Consider the following 20,833-nt stretch of genomic DNA (forward strand, 5'->3'; position numbering starts at 1 on the left):
TGCCACCTAGTTGCCCTAATTAATTGATTTTAAAGTAATTATGCCAAAGATCCATGATATTTCTCAGTGTAGGGAACTTCTGGTGTGAGAACACCCCCTGTCCAGTCTCTTCTCTTTTGTTTTTATCTCTGTATCACATTCATATTGGTTTTACCTCCTCAGAATTTTTCTATTTCCGACTTTCATTCAGGATTATTTCCTAAGTCAAATAATTTTTAAAAAAGCATTCTATAGGATTCTTCATCTCCCACTTAACAATGCCAGTTAGCATGTATAGTGCATATTAGGTTAAAGATTTGATCTTTTTTTATTTTTGGTCTTTTTTTTTTTAAGCAATTGGGGTTAAATAACTTGCTCAAGTTTACATGGCCAGTTATTTTATGTGGGTGCCAAGTATCTGAGGCCAGAACCAATCCTGGGTTTCCCAATGCCGGGGTCGGCGCTCTTACTGCCACCTGGCCGCCCCTATTTTTGGTCTTTTTGGAGGGAAGTAGGCAGGGCAATTGCGGTTAAGTGACTCACCCAAGGTCACACAGCTACTAAGTGTTAAGGGTCTGAGGCCAGATTTGAATTCAGGTCCTCCTGACTCCAGGGACAGTGTTCTGTTCACTTTACCACCTAGCTGCCCCCAGGTTAAAAATTTTAAATGAAGAAGCTGAGGCCCAGAGAGGTTAAGTGACTTTTGCCCAGGGTCCCATAGTAACATATTGGATCCTAGTCATTAGCAGCGATTAGCACCAGCCAAAATCTGTATAGCCCCTTCAGCTAATGAAGGGAAAAAGAAGGGAATAAGTATTTATATAACACCTACTATATTCCAGACACTATGCCAAAGACTTAACAAATTTTATCTCATTTGATCCTCACAGCAATCCTGGGAAGTAGGCACTATTATCATCCCCAGTTTACAGTTGAAGAAATTGAGGCAGAAAAAGGTGAAGTTACTTGCCCAGAGCCAGTAAGTGTTGAAGGTCACATATGAACTCAGAGGCTCCCAATGGCAGGCCTAGCCCCTCTTCACTGCACTGCCAAATGGTATTAGACAAAAAATACAAATAACAATACAGATACAAATAGCATACACAGACCCTTCACAAAACTCTTGTAAAATCACCCATCTTTCACTTGCCCACTCATTAGCTGTGCCTCTGCTGGAGAGAAGACAGGTCTAGGATCTGGGCATCCTGGAGTCTGTGTTGTTCAGTCTGTATGACTCACAGTATTACCTTGAGTGAGATGGTTCACATCTCTACATGGCATCTAGATTCTGGAGCACAGGGATGCCAACGCATTTGTTTGTTCAATGCTCAAAAAACTTTGATTGAAAATGTCAAAATATTCTCTTTTCCCAGAAAGGAGACATTGCCTACTTTTCTATTCAATCCCTTGAAACTACAGCCTTTGTTGTATAATACACATGTTTGGAAATGGCATCCTTGTTTTGTGCATCCTTCCTGCACACCCTACAAAGCACAAAAAGCCACCTCTCCAACATCTCCAACCCACTCCTTTGCTAAGAGGGGAGGTCCCCAGCCATTACACACTGCACCCGTTTTTGGACATTTTCATATGTATTTATCAGTTGTGCTGATTTTTTTCCTCTCTAAAAAAAATTCTTATTTGTTACAATGGGATGACTCAAAGGGAGAGAGTGGGGGGGGCAATTGGGATAACTAGGAGGATATAAGAAATAAAAGATGTCAATAAAACTTTATTTTTAAGCCTCTCCTGTAACAATTTGAATCCTGGGAGATATATTTTCATGGGTCTGTTTTGACTGTCCTATATGGCCTTAGGCAAGATAGTCAGCCTCTCCCAGTTTCAGTTTTGTCTTCTATCAATTTTATAAAATAAAATCATTATGAATTAAAAGATCTTTGAGGTTCCTTTCAGCTCTAGCTCTATGAATGACCCCTACAAAACCTTGATCATCCTAGTTCCCATCGATTTCCCATAGTCTCTGAATCCTGTAGACATGCATTGTGACACACAACTAAGTAATTTCATTTAATATGTTTTTATTTATTTATTTTTTTGCAAAAAAAAAAAAAAAACAGATTATCTTGCCAACTAGGTTTCAAGCTCTTCAAAGGCAAGAACCACGGCATTATTATAGAAACATGAAACAAAGGGCATGCATTTCAATGACATGCTTTTGTATCAGCTATTTTGTTAGCACAAGCAAGAATCATGAACATGAGGCAGAGGAAGGCATTATGAGGCGTTAGAAAAGAGCTTTGCTGTACAAAATGAGTATTAAAAATGAAATACCATATTAATATTAAATACAAAAATACTATCAACTGTAGTGAAAAATATGAACTAGCTTCTCACGTTTTTGGACAGAAGGAAATTAGAGGAGGAGAGAACCAGACTGCGCTATAAGGAGTGGAAGAGAAGGACGGCAAGGGATTAGGGTAAAAGTCAAAGTGGAAGAAGGCTAGTGTCAGCCTGGTTTTAGATCAAGAGTTCTTGCCCCCAAGGGGTGGTAGAGAGATTTCAGAGGGTCCATGAACTTGGATGGAAAAAAAAATGCATCTTTATTTTCATTAATCTTGAACTGAAATTTAGTATTTACTTTATGATTCTGAGGAGTCCATGGGCTTCACCAGATTGCTTAAGGAGTCAGTGAAACAAAAAAGGTTCTGAATCCTGCTCTAGAACTTGAAAACAGATTAGGACAGGACAAACACTCCTTTGGTTCTAGGAGCTCTGGCCCTCTATTTTATAGTCTCTTGATTCCCCCAAGTCCTGTCTAGATAGATGAATTTGGGAACAATCCCTTCTGACATCCCTGTCTTGCCTAGTCATCACACAAAGACTAATTGTCAAATAACAAGGCATATTATGGTAGAAAGAATGTTCTGTTTAGAGCTAGAAGCCTTGGTCTGGGGCTCAGGTTCTGTTGCTGCTTTCTCTGTGTTGGGTAAATCACTTGCCTTGTGTTTATTCTGGTGAGGTGAGGGGTTTTGTTGTAGTTCTAAATCTCCAGGATTTTAAGAGTGCAGCTGTGGTGGTCTCAAGACCCCATCTTATTGCTGATGGATATCTAAGATTCTTTTAATAATGGATGAATCCTTTTATAACATAATTATGACATACAAAATAACATATCTGCTTACACACATGGTGACACACAGCAGACAAGTTAATCAACAGAGAGGGAGCCTGAGGATCTCAAAGACACTCTTCTCAAGGTTGTCCAGGATCAGCGTCTTTGACTATGGACACATGGATAAAAATCTTTCCCACCACTTACTGGCAATGGTGCCATTGAGTTGACTGATATTGATTCCTACATGATTTATGATGATTTTTATTGTGTTTTTTAAAAAGTGGTCAATACTGCCATTATAAAAGGGCTTCATTCCCAGAGGATTTGTTAATCAAGGCATTGCTGTACTTTTGTATCTCTCACTTACTAGTTACCAGTAAGCATATTGATTAAGTGATAATCTCTTCCTTCTATCTTGGGAAATCTAGGAATTAGAAGAGCGAACATATTATGGCCAAAAGAGAACATTAAAAGAAAAAAAAACCCATAACCCTGTGTGATTGTGATGCATATAACAGATGGAACATTTACAAGTTCTCCAAATCATTCCTTTTTTGATATAAAAGGAGATATCTGCATTTTCCAGAATGTTCTAATTTAAGGCAGATGCCAGGTTTTTCTTAATCATCTTGACTAATAGAGTAGTAATAATGTTGGTACAAAATAATAGATATATTGAAAAATGACCATTTTTTAATTTGAAATTCATTCTAAATTTTTTGCAACATATTTAACTTTCTTATTATATTTTCCATAGGACAATACTGGTATTATTTAGTATAAAGTAGAGCATGTACCAACTGGAGACAAGATGAGGTGGCCAGGTGGTGCAAAACTCATAAACCTGTAATTAAATATGACTTTAAAATAATCTGCAGAAGGACTAAATAGTCTTCATGAGCAGTGGATAACATTATAACATTAACACAGTTGTGAGTTGTTCAAAATTTCAGTTTTCCAGTGGTCTTTTGTTTTACAATGTTGCAAAGCTAAATACTTATCTCCCTGCTCTTTTTATAATGGGCAAACCATCAGTGTGAAGTATTTGATTGGCTGGGACACAAATAGGGATTCAGTTCGCATCATTTGGCCCAGTAGTGGGAGTTGTAAAGAGGCAAATTTAGGCAAGGTCTAAGACAAAACTCCTTCACAATTAGAGCAACCCAAAGTGTGATGGGTGACCTCACTGGAGGTCTGTAAGCAAAGATAGTACCACCTCTTGTTGGGTATTTTCATAGAGGGAATTCTCTTTTAGCACTCTGTAAGACCAAATGTCTTAAACTCCCTTCCCACTCAGATTTGGTGATTCTCCCAGTTCTGGAATAAGGAGGAGCACTAATCTATCTTTCATTTATATCCCTCATTCACAGTCTTCCTCAGGATTATCAACTCTGCTCTGAAAATGAACCTTAGGCATTGAAAACAAAATATGAGTAAATCTGATGGATAGTAGATAAAAGAGATTGCTTAGCGTGCAATGACATAATCCTTTCATGTATTTTCTGGAAAAAAAAAAAAAAGAATGACCAAATTCCAGCAGGTTTAATATGGCAAGGTGTTGAGATGCTACTTTATTACAGCTACTTAACTGAACTTGAGTAACATTGTCAACATTTCCAGGACGGTGGTTTGTTGAATGGACAGTGTGGCTACCACAATGGATGGGGGCAGAAGGAACCAGAGAAGTCATTTTGCTTAACTTTTCTAGCTTTACAGGCAAGGAGGCCTAAAGAGGTTTAAATGATTTACCCAACATCACACAGGACTCCTGACTCCACATCTGGTGATCTTTTTATTCTATATCCCTTCTATCTTCCATTAATCAGAAATGAAACAACACAGCAGAGAAGTACTGGCTTCGCAATGGATTGTATGCTTGTTGTTCAAGAATCAATTAGTTATATATTTGGAGAAACTCATCATCCAGCAGAATAGAAGCACATTGAGGGGAGGGCCCACTTTTTTTCCTTTATCTCTAAGACTGAGCCAAAGTCCTGTAAATAAGTGCTTAATAAATGTTATTCACAATTTGCTAATATGAGACAGTATAGTGTCTCAAATTGTCCTTCAAGCTGGGAAGATTTGAGTCCAAGTCCTGTTTCTGGGCAAGTGAACTAACTTTTCACTGAACTGACTCTTAAGTTTCAGTGAATATGTTAAAATACAATGGTAGAGTTCCCTTAAAGAAAATTACCTAATCATTGAAACCACAGATCTAGTCCCTAGCCTAATAATTATATGTAGAATTGAATTGAATCACTTAGAATATCTGGCCATCAGGCAATAATTTCTTTTTGTCCACAGCAACTCCAGGAAGATTTGTTTTTAAAGGTAGAAAAGGACTATGGTCTTCAACAAAATAAAGAATTCTTGAAGTTCTAATATAACAAAAGCACAGAGGGCATGTTATATGAAAAACAGGGAAGCCTGCAAATCCTATCATTGTTTCAAGTATTGTCTTGAATAAATTTGTTATAATTTTCTTTTCATAAAAGGATATTAAATTTAGGTGAATTTAATAAGACATACTATGCATATATTTTTTTTTTTTTAATTTGAGATTTTCTTTTAAGAGATGGCTCTACCCTAAGCACAAGAATTAAAGTATGGTGAAAAAAAAATCCTCACCCAAGACTTCAGTGCATAACATAAAGCATTTCAGAGCTTTTTTTTTCTTTTGCATTTTGGAGGGCAGTTGGGGTTGACTTGCCCAAAGTCCCATGGCTAGTGTGTCAAGTTTCTGAGGCCAAATTTGAACTCAGGTCCTCCTGAATCCAGAGTCGGTGCTCTATTCACGATGCCACCCAGCTGCCCCTTAAGAGCTTTTTAATGACTATTTTGTACCAGTTATAATGGTGCAGTCTCTGTTTTGGAGAGTACATTGGAATTATATGTCATTTGATTTGCCCATATCATTTGAAGTTTATGTGAAGCAATCTTAAAAGAAAAATCTGTGATCGTGAAATAGGGTTTCCTGTTCAGTCATACACCATAAAAACCAACACAGATCACAAAAGAATGGGAGATTCTTTAGCATATATAAATTTATTTGACTTGGCAATTACTTATTTACAATTGATGATTGATACCAACTGAGGTAAAAATATACATGAGGTATAAATATGAATATAACATTAAAAATGCAATGATCATATTGTATTCCCAATGGCAAGATAACAATGAACAAAATACTGTATAGTGTTTGACACAAGCTTAATGCACATTTTTTAAAAAGGTGTGCCATGTTGTTAGGCAGTTTAGAGATATGAGAACATGAAAAAAATTAGGTAATTCCAAAAGGACCATCAGGAACAAGCTTCTTTGGCCCCCTTATGATGGCCACTCTGTTAATTATTCTCCAGATGATGCCTGACTTCATTTTATATCTGCCATTGTGTGCATGTTTTCCTTTTTTGTCCCTGATAAAACATATCCAGTAACTGGATCGTTTGAAGTCAGATAACATTTATTTTGATGCACACAAAGGGATGACACGGGAAGTGAAATTTCATGTGTTCTGGCAGAAGCTGGTTTACTTGGCTGCTGGAGAGTGGCCCAAATGGCAGTAGCACATTTTGGGCTTTCTTCTGATGCATAGGGTGCGAGACACCCAGTGCCATTGGGGTAATTTTTAAAAAAAAATTGTTTTTAATAACTGCCTTCACACCTGGTAATAATAATAATAACAATAATGCAGCAAAGGTTCCCTTGCAAGTAACTGAAGCAATTCAGTACTCACACCTCTAATACTTTTAATCTCCTCTACAGAATGCCTGCCTATTGTTGACAGCAGAAAACATAAATGCATGTAATGCAAATAGATTCAAAACACTGGAAGTCAATAAATGAAGCTTTTTCTCTACCACCAATTGCTGGATGACTTGCTGTAAAAAAAAAATCTGAATTCAAACATTAATAAAATTCCTCTTCATACCATTAAATGCATTTTAAAAACAAACAAAATAAACCCAAGAAAAACCATTGGCAATTGGTTTTGGGTAGTCTTCTGATTAGTCTATACAGCAATAAATAAGGTTGGGGCAAACACTTAGGTAGCTTGAGTTGACTAATGAAGAAACATATTAATAAACTTGTACGTTTTTCTAAAACTAATTTTGGAGTACATTTTTGGTTTTATGTTAATTAAAAACCCACTCTTTCAATTGCAAAACTTCAATGAACTATATTTTTTAAAAAGTATTATATGTAATAAAATATGAATTCCCTGAAAGTGTAATGGTCCAGTACTCTTGAAAGGCCATTATTTCTCTTAAATTGGTGTCATTGTTAAGAAATCAGTGCAATATATTGGTAAGAAAATGTTAATTAACTGTGACCAAAAAGTCTATTAGTCAGATTGAATTAAATTTATGAAAATTATGAAATGTCTCTATGAAAGTTGTAGAAAAAGTGTAGGTTCTTTTCTACTTTAGATATAAAAAAGCTATAATATTTATCTCTAAATCCGTGTGGGAACACTGCTTCTGTTTCTTTTATAGAGTAAATACTTTACTGTGAGCTAGAATAGTCATCAACATCTTATAGCTCCCTGAACATAGGCTAATGAACATAGGTGCTCATTGGCTGCTTTTTACATTCTAGTCCCATAATGGCTAATTACTTATCAAGAGCTACTTTGTTTTAATGGAAACTATTATCTTTTACCTATCTCAGTGAAAGTCTCCATTTAAATATATATATATATATATATATATTTTTTTTAATATGAACTGATGATTTGCACAGAAGAGAATGACTGAAATTATTTTCCTTTGGTTAGGGATCTTTTGGTTAGATATAACAATGGGCTACATATATCTTGTCTTAGGGCTGCTAATAGTAGATATTGCTTAGCATCTGTTGCATTGAGGAGATCCTAGAAGATCAGATAAGTAAGCGTCAGAATGATGCAGGTGTTTTCCTTAAAAACACTTAATTATAGATATATGTAATATATATATATATAATTACTATACATATATACAGTATATAGAGATATACACAAATATGTACATATTCTACATAGTTTATTTACAATTTAAAATATGCTTCGTAGAAGCGCTTAAATAGCAAAATTAGGCAATGCACAAGTAATAATCTTTAAATTTAAGTAACAGAGATAAAAGCTCTGAAAAAAGAATATCTATCATATTAATGATGAGGACATCTTCAGAAGACAACCTTGCAGAGAAGTCTCTGCCTTCTGATAGCTTCCAGCCACTTTTCAGTGCTTCCATCTTGAACACTTTCCAAGTCTTTCTCTCCCTCTCCTTTGATAAGAGTTTCTGTTTTCTCTTCATTTTCACCCAACCATTTCAGATTTTAGTTTCTGGACCCTCAGCAATAATAGGCTGAAAAGAGTTTCTTATTCTGGCTACTTCAGCTGCGCAAAGATGTCCAAAGCCTTTGTTGTACCACTCTGGGGAGTGACCTCTGGTGGGGGAAGGGAAAAAAAAACAGAAAAAAGACTTAAAACCAATATCCAAATCAGAATTATCCATTACTATTCATGATGGCTGTTCCTGTATTTCTTTCCAACACATTTGCTTGAAATGTCAGAAGGCTACCTCAGCTTTATGAATATTTTGCAGCTGCTTCTTTTTTTTTTTTTTTTTGCTTTTTGGAGGGCAACTGGGGTTAAGTAACTTGCCCAAGGTTACATGGCTAGTTTTTTTGTGTAGATGTTAAGTGTCTGAGTCTAGAACCGAACTCGGGTCCTCCTGACTCCGGGGCCGGCGCTTTACTCACTGTGCTACCTAGCTGCCTGAATATTTTGCTTCTTATTAACATGAGATATAGCAAAAGGAGCAATACCCTTGAAGTCAGACACCCCTGGGTTTGAATGTAAGCTCTTATACTCGGGTCCTGGGCAATTATAGGAGAAGCTGCCTTGTGGCACCATGGACAGAGAACTGCACTTAAGAGTTAGGAAAACCTGAGTTCAAAATCTGTTTCCTCCTCTGTTAAAACAGGGACAATAATAGCATCTCACCTCACAGGTCATTAGGAGGAATCAAATGAGACCATATTTGCCAAAGCACTTTTCAAATCTCAAAGTGCTATAGCTATTATTACCATTATTATCATAGTATCGTAGATTTAGAGCTAGAAGGGACAGATGAAGAAACAGACTCTGAGAGATTAAATGGTTTTTGCAGTCACACTGCCAGTAAAAGTCTGACATTGGATTTGAACTCGGATCTTCCTGACTCCAGGTTCAGCACTCTATCAACTATTACATGCTGACTCTCTAACTTAATAGCTTTTTAATTGCTCTCCCTGCCTCTAGTTTCTAATGACAGGTTTCTTTACCTACAACAGCTACTTCACATGGTGAAGAAAGTGCATTACAAACCTCCAAGTGCTATACAAATATGAGTTATTATTAGTCTATCCTCATATACCTAGAAAATATCTTTTTTGTCAATCAGTCAATAAGCATTCAGGTGCCTTTTATGTGTCAGGAATTGTGCTAAACAAAAAGAGGCAAAAGACAACCCCTGCCCTCAAGGAACTTACAATCGAATGGAGGAGACAACGTTCAAACAAATACATACAAAGGTAGTTATATACAGAATAAATAGGAAATAATTAATAGAGGGAAAACACTAGAATGAAGAGAGATTTGGCAAAGCTTCCTGTAGAATGTGTGATTTTAGCTGGGACTTAAAGGAAGCCAGGGAGGTCAGTAGTTAGATAAGAGGAGTGAGAGCATTCCAGGCATGGGGGACAGCCAGAGAAAAGGCCAGGAGACAAGAGATGGAGTTTCTTGAAAATGATAACAATTCCTTGGGGAAAAAAGAAATGTTGTATTCAGTATCTATCACTTATCAAGAAAAACATCATCCTCTGTAGTACCATGAAAGTCTTCGTTGGATTTAAGTAAACTGGATTCTCAGAGAAGGACAGGAGAGGCATTAGGCTGGGAAAGATGATTCTCTGTAAAGCCCAGCACAGATGGTGACTCAGGAAAGGAAGCAGAAAGAAAACATAAGAAAAGTAAAGTAAAGGCAAAATTTGGTGAGAGGCAGGAAAAATGAGTCAACAGCAGAGAAAGGTAATTATGAAAATAATATAGTGAGATGGGGTGAGGGACAAAGAACAGAGCTCTAGTAACTTCACTGCATGAGTCAATTCTAGTAGTGTTTGAAGTTCTGTTCAGTTTGCTTCAGGAATGATATACTCACTTGAGGTCAATCCTGCAGATGTGAGTCAGCCTGGACTTGCCAGAGCCACAAGGTTCTATTAGATACTGAGAATCCATCACAAAAGCTCGCACACCACCCATCAAATGGGCTTCTTCATGCTCCACAGAAATAGACACCAGAGTGCACATTCCCTTTGGCAAATCAGTCTTCCAGGTCCTGAGCAAAATGACAAATGACACTGTAGTTCAAGATATGAAAGAGAAAGCAAGACGAAATACCAAGCCAAGGTTTTTCTGCTCTATTTTATTGTCTAAAATAACAAGAAAAACCCCTACAAATACCCAGAAATTCATATTTTCATGTGGGAATTTATAGGAAGCAAAAACTTTTTTCTACTAGCTTGTTAGGTATGTGTGTTAATTCTCTTCTTCATCTTTCCTTTACCACTGAGAAGGCAAGCAATATGATAATGATTATACATGTGAAGTCACGCAAAATATATTTCCACATTAGCCATATTATTAAAAAAATAAAACCCAGCAAGAAAAATAACTCAAGTGACAAAAAATATGCTTCAATCTATACTCCAAGTTCATTAGTTCTCTCTCTGGAGGAAGATAGCATTTTTCATCATGACTTCTATAGAACTGTCTTGGATCACTGTTTTGACTAGAGTAGCCAAGTTGTTCAGTTGATCATTGTTACAATATTGCTGTTACTGTGTACAATATTCTCTTGGCTCTGCTAACTTCAATTTGCATTAGTTCATATAAGTCTTTCCAGATTTTTCTGACTTTGTCATTTCTTATAGCACAACAGTATTTTATCAAAATCAAACATCACAACTTGCTCAGCCATTCCCCAATTGATAGGTATCCTCTAAATTTTCAATTCTTTGCTACCACAAAAAGAGCTGCTATAAATATTTTTGTATATATAAATCTTCTTCCTTTTTCTTTGATCTTTTTGGGATACAGCCATAGAGGTATTACTGGGTCAATGGATAAATATGCACAGTTGTAAAGCCCTTTGGGCATAGTTCCAAATTATTCTTTGGAACAATGCATGCATTAGTGTACCTATTTTTTCACATCCCTTCCAGCATTTGCCATTTTCCTTTCATGTTAGCCAATTTGCTACACGTGAAGTGATTTTATTAGCGATTTCGAACATTTTTATGTAACTATTGATAACTTTTATTTCTCTGAAAATGGCCTGTTTATATGCTTTTACAAGTTACCAATTGAGGAATGGCTTTTTTTTTTTTTAATAAATATGGCTCAGTTCCCTATATATTTGAAAGATGGAACCTTCATTAGAAAAATGATATGCTTTTTTTTTATCCTGCATTCCTTCTAATTTTGGCTACACTGTTTTTGTTTGTTGAAAACCATTTTGATTTCTTGTAATCAAAATTATCCATTTTTACCTCCCATGATCCTATCTCTTGTCTGGTAATGAACTCTTCCCTGAGCCATAGAACTGACAGATACATTTGTCCATGCTCTCCTAATCTGTTTATGGCATCACCCTTTATGTTTAAGTCTTATACCCATTTTGATATTATTTTGGTATAGGTTGTGAGATAGTGATCTATGCCTTGTTTCTGCTAGACTACTTCTCAGTTTTCTCAGCAGTTTTCCTCAAATACTGAGTTTTTGCTCTCAAAGCTCACATCTTTGGGTTTATCAAACATTAGTTTACTATTGTTATTTATTTCTGCATATTGTATGCCTATACTATTCCACTGATCAAACACTATTTCTTAGCTGGTATCAGACTGTTTTCATGATTATTGTTCTGGAATATAGTTTGAAGTCTGGTACTGCTAGGATTCCTTCCTTCACATTTTTAATTCACTGATTTTCTTGATGTTTTGTTCTTCCTGAGGAATAATTTATTTTTTTCTAGCTCTATAAAATATTTTTTGGTAGTTTGGCATGCTACTATATAAGTAAATCAACTTACGTAGATTTGTCATTTTTATTATACTGTCTTGGCCTACCCATGAGCAATTGATACTTCTCCAATTGTTTAGATCTGTCTTTGTGTGAAGTGTTTTGTAATTGTGTTCATATAGTTGCTGTGTGTATCTTGGCAGGGAGTTATTTTATTACTATCTGCAATTATTTTAAATGGAATTTCTATTTCTTCCAGCTGGATTTTGTTGGTAATAAACAAATGCTGATGATTTATGTGGGTTTATTTTATATCCTGCAACTCTGCTTAAATTTTTCATTGTTTCAACTAGTTTTTAGTTGATTCTCTAGGGTTTTCTAAGTATACCATCACATCATCTGCAAAGAATGATAATTTTGTTTCCTTATGGCTTACTCTCTCTTTTTTTTTTTTTTTAAAAGCAATCAGGGTTAAGTAACTCGCTCAAGGTTACACAGCCAGTTATTTCTGGGAGCCCAGATTTGATCCAGATCATCCTGACACTGGAGCCGGTGCTCTTACTCGCTGAGTCACCTGGCTGCCCCTAAGCAATTGGGGTTAAGTAACTTGCTCAAGGTTTCACGGCGAGGTGTTTCTGGGTGGGTGCTAAGTGTCTGCTTATGGCTTACTCTTATTCATTAAAATTCTTTTTCTTGTGTTATGGATATAGCTAGAATTCCTACTAAAATACTGAACAATAATTGTGATAAGAGATATTCATGGCTTTACCTCTGGTCTTATTGGGAAAGCTTCTTGTTTGTCCCCAGTACAGATAATACTTGCTCTGGGTTTTAGATAGATACAAAAAGTTTTAAGAAAAGTTCCATTATGCTTTCCATTTAAAATAGGAATGGGTACTATATTTTCTCAAAAGCCTTTTCTGCATCTATTGAAATAATCATATGATTTTTGTTGTTTTTGTTATTGATGTGGTCAATTAAGTTTATTTTCCTAATACTGAATCAGTCCTGCTTTCCTGGTATAAATTTCACCTGCTCATAGTGTATGATCTGTGTGCCATATTACTATAGTCTCCCTGCTATTATTTTATTTAAAATGTTTTTGCATCAATACTCATTAGGGAAATTGGTCTATAGTTTTTCTTTCCTTTGATTTTGTTCTTCCTGATTTCCACTAAAAAACAACAACAACTAGTAAAAATAATGGTGATCATGACTGCTCAATCTGAGGCCCCATTTCAATTCCCCTTCCCTTCAAAATCAGTCAACTAATATTTATTTTTAAGCAACTACTATGTGCCAAGCTCCATGTAGAACATGACAACTGAGCTGAACTATGAGGGAAAGTATGGATTATAAGAAGTGAAGATGAGGAAGGAATGCATTTCAGGCTTGAGGCTTTGCCCATGAAAGGTAAGGAGATGGAAGTGACATGGATGCTGAACAGCAAGGAATCCAGTTTGGCCAGATCATTGAGTGGACAAAGGGGAGTAATGTGTAATAATATTGGGAAGGTGGTTTGGAATCTACTTGTGGAGGCCTTTAAATGCTAAACAGAGGTGTTTGTGTGTCATCTTAAAGACACTAGGGAGATACCAGAGCTTATTGAGTAGAAGGGTGACATGGTCAGACAAATGCTTTAGGAAAATCACTTAAGCAGTTTAGTAATGGATAGATTAGAGAATGAAGATGCTTGAGACCAGAAGACCAATTAGGATGCTTTGTAATAGTTTAGGGAACTATTAGTACATGAGATCCTCTCTTGGGTATTTTTCACCTAAGGATAAATCAATTAGGCCACATTTATGAAAATGCACTGCATGTAAATCTTTGTAGTAAATGGAGACACTTTCACTTAGTTGAGATGTGTTTGGGGGTATAAGAACATTAGTTCTTTTAATATATTCATGCTATAAAAATCATGAGAGAGAACAGTTTCCATGTAGAATATTTTTATTTACTTTGGTTTGCCTTAGGCATTTACCAGATATCATATTATGTGTAGTGCTTGAGTATTTTTGAGATTTAGAAATTTTAAATATAAGAATTGACTGAAAAGCATACATTAGCAGTTATCTTTATGTTGGGGTTAGAACTTTGTGCATGCCATCTCTTTTCATTGTTTCTTGGAAATTCCCATGTACAGATTCCAGCTACAAATAAAACATATTTATAATGGAACTTTTCATGTTTCCTTCAAAGTTATCTTCTCGATTTCATTATTTTTTTGTTAATGGCATAGGAATCACTATTCTTCAAGTCTTAAAAGTCAGTCATCTCCATCTCCTTCTTCACCCTTACCACTGACATCTAAGGATGTCACCAAGTGCAATGGAGTTTCTTCTTATGGTATCTGCCTTTCCAAGCTGTACAATCAATTCCATTCCTGTTGTTACTACCTTGGTTCAGGTCCTTATTACATAATTCCTGGACTACTGCAATAACTTGTCTTTCTACCTCTAGTCTCTTCCCTCTTCCAAACTACTGCATCATTTTCTCTGACCAAAGACCTCCAGCAACTCCCCTTTTACTGCCAAAGAACATACAAACTTCTCAGTCTGGAATTACATCTGTCTCCTACTACTCCCCTTCAGGTAGGCCTATTCAGTGTTACTCACACACACTCTGCAAGGCCCATGCCTTTTCTTGACCCTGTGCAGAACAGTTCAGTCCATTTGTTGCCTGGAATGACAACATCTGAATGCGAAGGCACCTTCTAGCTCAACCTCTATCCTACTATATAACCGAAGAGAGACCATCCTTGGCTGAAAGAGTGAAAACTTGCAGTGAGAAGAGACTCACTACTTCCCAAAGTAGCCTGTTACATTTTGGATAGCTCTCACAACTCTCTGGAAGTTAATCTTTACAACAAAAGCCTGAATTTGCCTCTTTGGAGCTTCCCACTATTGGTTTTCATTCCTACCATCTGGGGACAAACAGTCCTTCTTCCACATGCCATCCTCCAAATCAGTTCTTCAGGACAGTTATCTTATCTACCCTCAGCTTTTCTTTTCCAGGTCCTTCAACTAATCTTCCTAAAGCATGATCACAAGTCTCTTCACTGACCTGGTTGCTCTTTGATACTTTCCAGATTAATGATATCCTTCCTAAAATATAGTACCCAGAACTGAATAAAATATTCCATAGGTGTTATGACCAGGCAAAGTACAAATAATGATAATTCTGAGACTGGGCTCATAGTCCCCTTAAAGGGAAATAAGTAAAGTTGTGGTATGTGATTGTGATTGAATATTATTATGCTATAAGAAGTGATGAAGGGACTGTGGTTTCAGAAATACTTGGAACAGCTTACATGAATTTATGCAGAGAAGTGAGCAGAACAAGAACATTGTATACTGTAACAGCAATATTGAATGATGATCAACTGTGAATGACTTAGCTATACAATTGCTCTATTATTAGCTATACAATGATCTAAGACAATTCTGAAGGACTTATAAGGAAAAATGCTATCCACCTCCAGAGAAAGAACTGATGGAGTCTGAATGCAGATCAAGGCTTGCCTTCTTTTTTAACTTTATTTTTTATTGTTTTTTTTTCATGGTGTTTTCTTTCACAACATGGCTAATATGGAAATGTTTTGCATGAGTACATGTGTATAATCTATATCAAAATGTCTGCCTTATCAAGGAGAGGAGAGAGAGGGAGAGAATTTGGAACCCAAAATTTAAAAAAAATGAATGTTAAAAATTATTTTTACATATAACTGGAAAAAATAGAGAAAAGTTTTTTTTAAAGGGAAACAAGTCTAGATTACATAAAATAGATACTGCTTCTACCACAACTTCTATGCATATATATGTACACACATATGTATATATTTTCTGTGTATATATATGCCCTTATGTGCATGTGTGAATACCTGGATATCTTTGCATGTGTGTGTACATACATACATACATACATGCATGCATGTATTTCAATATAGAAATAAAATTCCTTCAAGAAAGGGACTGTTTCATTTTTCTCACTATTTCCCAGGCATAGAGCAGGCACTTAATGAATGTTTGTTGCCTGATATGGATAGAGAAGAGTTTAGTATACTGGTCAAACATTAAATAATCTTTTGTATTAATAGCCACTTGGAGGCCATTGGTAAGCTTCAAAGGAATGCTCAGTGACAGTAAATAATTATAAACTTGAAGGAAAACAGACAAAGCAAAAAGAAAGTAGATATAACCTAGGGTGAGGACCTCTAGTCATTCACAAGACTTCAGTTCTCAGTGATATTCCTGCAATACAGTGAGAGAGGAAGAAAACATGACAGCATCATCCCTTCTCCACCTTGCCCTGATGAAAGTAAGGAAACAGACTCCAGATTTCACAAGATGACAGCAAATAACTGGTGGTAAGAAGTCATATTTACGACTGCCTACATTCTCCATCTGGATCCCAGAGATTCTGGTTAAGGTCGTTGAGACAAACTCATATGTTTATAATGAGTGGGTCCTTAAAAGACACTGTAACAGGAAAAAACAGACCCTGTAGGATAAGAATCCACCAAGAAAGGCAACCAAATGCGATTTCAGAGTTTTCCGTCAAGAAAATAACTTCATGTATGAAATACTTAAAAATTCATTTGGGAGCACCATTACTGATTCCCTTTATAGTGGCAGTGCCTGAAAATCCATACTCCATGGGAACTGTTGCACAAGGGGGTTTGTTTTCCACTAGTTAACAATAAAAAAGAGCTCTACTGTTAAATTTTATTGGATTCTTCCAGTATTTTTCAATCATTCTTCTCTCTGATGTAATCCTGACTCATCAGACCATTTACACCGTGAAAACTGAAGATCATTGGATTGGCATCTAATTCCAGTCCCAGAAAGCAAAGGTCTGGAACTAAATCCCATAAATCAATTGAAAGCAAACTTTCAACAGTTAGACAGCAAACTTAGGTCCAGTTCTGTTATTTCCCAAAATCTTAAACATCAGAAAGACTCCAGAATAGTTATGAACACAAGGCTGTGTCAGTGTTTCCAACCAAAGTAATTAACTGTGAACATTTGGAGCTACAAACTCAATTCCAGTCACAGACTTGCCTTTCCTCAGGGAGGGGAGCGAAATAATGACAAAAACCAGGCAGGCAACATTTGAATAATTAGGCAATGTTACCGATGGACAGACAACAGTTGTTATCATCAGGACTCTGTTCTAAGGAAATGAACAATATTTCTAGTCTACTAAAGCTGGTGCTGTCTATGTAAGGATCTGGGCTATAAGGGAAGCCAATACAAGACTACTGGGGGAAAGGAAGAAGAGGCTAATGTGTTATACATAGGAAAAGTTAGGTTTTACTGAAGAAAATGATATCGAGGTCAGAGATAAGAAAGTTAAGTCATTTGGAACAACAAAAACTCCACCCTCCTGCATGGAAGTGGAATAAAAATTTTGATGGAATGAAAATTTGTTGGTAATGTTGAATAAGTGTCAAGGACTGGCACTATAAATACAGGTATGATTATTACATATATTGAGGAAAGAAAAGAAATGGAAGGTACTAAGGGAAGGAAAGCAGCCTTACCTCAGAACCACGAAGTCTCTAGAAGGATGAGGAGCCATACTGTTCAATACATATTGGTAGACTTCTGTCTGCTTGTCCAATGTCTCCACAATCTTCCACTGCACAAAATCTTCATCCCAAAGGTGACGCTCTCTCAGCACTCGGTTCAACACCACTGAGGGGGGAGCTTCTACTTCCACGGAAGCCTTCCAGAGCCTCAGTGGATTTCCATCTCCGACCTTTGAGAAATAAACCAAAAGATATTGTCTAATAATTATAGATGGTATCACTGGTGAGGGATGGGTTGGGGTGTGTGTGGACCTAAGAAATCTCTCAAATTCAATAGTGATCTTAAAAGGTGTCCTCAGGCTAAAAAGCAAGCTTCTGAGAATTTGGCATGTCTTTCCATGCATTTAAAAACAACTGCAGTTGCTTCCTAAGTGGTCTCCAGCTCTGATCTTTCCTTTCTCCAATCCATTTTTTTCTCTTACATAGTATTTTTTTTCCCCAATTACACATAAAGACAATTTTTAACATTCATTTCTGAAATGAAATTTTGAGTTCCAAATTTTCTCCCCTCTCCCTCCTCCATAAGACAGTAAGAAATTTGATATAGTTTATATATGTGCAATCATGTAAAACGGTTCCATATTAGTCATGTCATATAAGAAAACAGAACTGGAAAAAAAAACTACAAAAAATAAAGTGAAAATAGTATGCTCTGATCTGCATTCAGACTCCATCAGTTCTTTCTCTGGATATGGATAGCATTTTTTATCACGCATCTTTTGGAACTGTCTTGGATCATTGCATTGCTGAGAAGAGCGAAGTTAATCAGCTGATAATTCCACAATACTGCTATTATTGAGTACAAAGTTTCCCTGGTTCTGCTCACTTCATTTTATATCAGTAAAAGTAAGTCTTTCCATGTTTTTCTGAAATTGGTCTGCTCATCATTTCTTATGGCACAATAGTATTCCATTACATTCATATACCACAACTGGCTCAGTCATTCCCCAATTGATGGGAATTCCCTCAATTTCCAATTCTTTGCCACCACAAAAAGAGCTGCTATAAATATTTTGTCATTTCCCCTTTTTTATGATCTCTTTGGAATACAGATCTAGAAGTGGTATTGCTGGGTCAAAGGGTATGCACAGTTTTATAGCTCTTTTCTCTGATACATTTTCCATAAAGCTGCACAGACTAACTATGCTATTGCCATGATCAAAAAGGTCCCAATGCCACCTTAGTGCCCTTTGAATAAAATATAAATCCTTCTCTTTGCCATTTAAAATCATCCTTCATATAGTGGCTCCAATTATTTCCCTTCATGCACTGCATGATCTAGCCAAATTTGTTTGCTTGTTAATCTTCACATACAACATTCCATCTCCCATCTCCATGCTTTTGCCTCACACCTGAAAGTGTACTCTCTCCTCACTTCCACCCTCACTGAATCCCTCTCTTCCTTCAAATTTAGTTCAAGACTAAAGATATTTCCTGATTCATCCCCTTCTTAACCCTAGTTGCTTACCCTGACTCTGTACCCCTCCTAAAAATTATTTGTATTTCTTTTCTCTCTCTTTTTCAAAAATTTACTTATTTATTTAAATTAATTTGTTTGTTTCCTTTTAGTTTACAGGGTTCAATTCCACAATTCCTTGAGTTTCACATTTTGTCTCCCCCCTCCCCTCCCCCCCATGGTGGCATATAGTCTTATATGTATATAGTATGTATGAAGTACATATGTATGAAGTATGGAAGTATAGGATCTGTAAATACTTTCACATTATACATTAGTCAGGTTATAAGGACGGATTGTACCAGCTGGAATGAAAAATGGTAAAGAGGACATAAAACTAAATAAGAGAAGGAAAAAGATCAGGTATTTTGCTTCCACCTGGATATAAACTTAGTTCTTTCTAGTTCTTTCTCTGGATGCACATAATTCTCTCCATCATGAGTCTTTTGGGATTGACTTATATCACTGCATTGCTGAGAAGAGTCCTCTCTTTTTTTTTTAAAGACCCAGACCCAATATTTAATAATGTAAAGAACTCCTGATAAGGAAACTATCTTGACCAAAGTAAATCACCAATTGTTCTGTTACATGTTATTGTAGAGAACTGCCTAGAGCGCTGAGAGCATAAGTGATTTGCCCATAGTAACAATGACACAGCCAGAATATATCAGTAGTGGGACTTCAACCAGGTCTTTCTGACTACAAGACTTGCCATTTATCCATGTCATACTGCTACTTATTTACTTGTTTACCTTTCATAATGATGTATGTGTAGATTGCTTTATTAAGCACCTACATCTGCTAAAAAAAATGGAAAGTCTTTGACCTCAAAGAGCGTACATTCCATTTGGAGTTGGCAGAAGAGGAAATTGACTTGAAGGTTTTGAACCTAGAATAAAGTAAGGATGATGATGCTCATGATATGAACAGGGAAATTTGGAGGAAGGGCAGAGTGGTGGGGAGGAAACATTATAATAAATTCCATGTGGAAATGATGACTGCAAAAACCTTCAAGATATCTAATAGGCAGTGGGAGTTTATGAGACAGAGATTAGGGTTGGAGATACATGTATATGTGTATATGTATATGTATATATACACACATATCTGAATATAAATTGCATAGGGCAAGGGAGTAGAACCCAGGGAGCAGATATGAACAAGGAGAATGAAGAGAAGAACCAGGACTGATCCTTGGGGCACACATTTGCTTAGAGGGAAGGATATTCATATGGATGATGATCCAGCAAGGAAGTTTGAAAAGGTCAAAGGTGAACTAAGAGAGGATATAATCATGAAAGCCAAGCTTGTATCTAGGGCTCTCAGTAAATGTCAGAATCTACAGGGAGGTTAGGAGCATGAAGTCTGAGGAAAGGACATTAGATTCAGCAGTAAAGAAATCACTAGTGACTTTTGGGACAGTGATCTGGATAGAGTAGTAGAGTTGGAATCTAGGTTGCATGAAGTGAGGAGAAGACGAAGCACTAATAGTGAGAGAAGACAAGGAATTTAGCAGTGAATATGAGGAGTGACATGAGATAGTAACCTGAGGGAGTGGTAGAGTCAAATAAAGGTTTTTAAAGAATGGAAGAAAACTTAACATGTTGTTTAGGAAGCAGGGGCCTATAGAAAGGGAAAGAATAAAGATGAAAGAGAGTGCAAACTCCTTGAGGAAATTGGAAG

General features: G+C 36.4%; 1 protein-coding gene and 1 pseudogene across 16 annotated transcripts in view; one reads left to right on the forward strand and one right to left on the reverse strand.

Annotated features, from left to right (window-relative positions):
- The window catches only part of LOC138155417 (biogenesis of lysosome-related organelles complex 1 subunit 2 pseudogene), a 964,561-nt pseudogene that overhangs the window by 433,988 nt on the left and 509,740 nt on the right, over positions 1 to 20,833 (forward strand).
- STARD13 (StAR related lipid transfer domain containing 13) overlaps positions 6,082 to 20,833 on the reverse strand; it is a 750,493-nt gene continuing 735,741 nt past the window's right edge. For all 16 annotated transcript variants that reach the window (XM_069080650.1, XM_069080653.1, XM_069080652.1 and 13 more), the window contains 3 exons: positions 17,647 to 17,864; positions 10,243 to 10,419; positions 6,082 to 8,488 (listed from right to left, as the gene is read on the reverse strand). In XM_069080650.1, coding sequence (XP_068936751.1) covers positions 8,371 to 8,488; positions 10,243 to 10,419; positions 17,647 to 17,864 — 513 coding nt within the window. In that variant the 3' untranslated portion in view covers positions 6,082 to 8,370. The remainder of the gene's footprint in view (positions 8,489 to 10,242; positions 10,420 to 17,646; positions 17,865 to 20,833) is intronic.

Source organism: Petaurus breviceps, unplaced genomic scaffold, assembly GCF_028583685.1.
Source record: "Petaurus breviceps papuanus isolate PSGF00001 unplaced genomic scaffold, PetGlider_PUasm1.0 91133, whole genome shotgun sequence".
NCBI classification, from domain to species: Eukaryota; Metazoa; Chordata; class Mammalia; order Diprotodontia; family Petauridae; genus Petaurus; species Petaurus breviceps.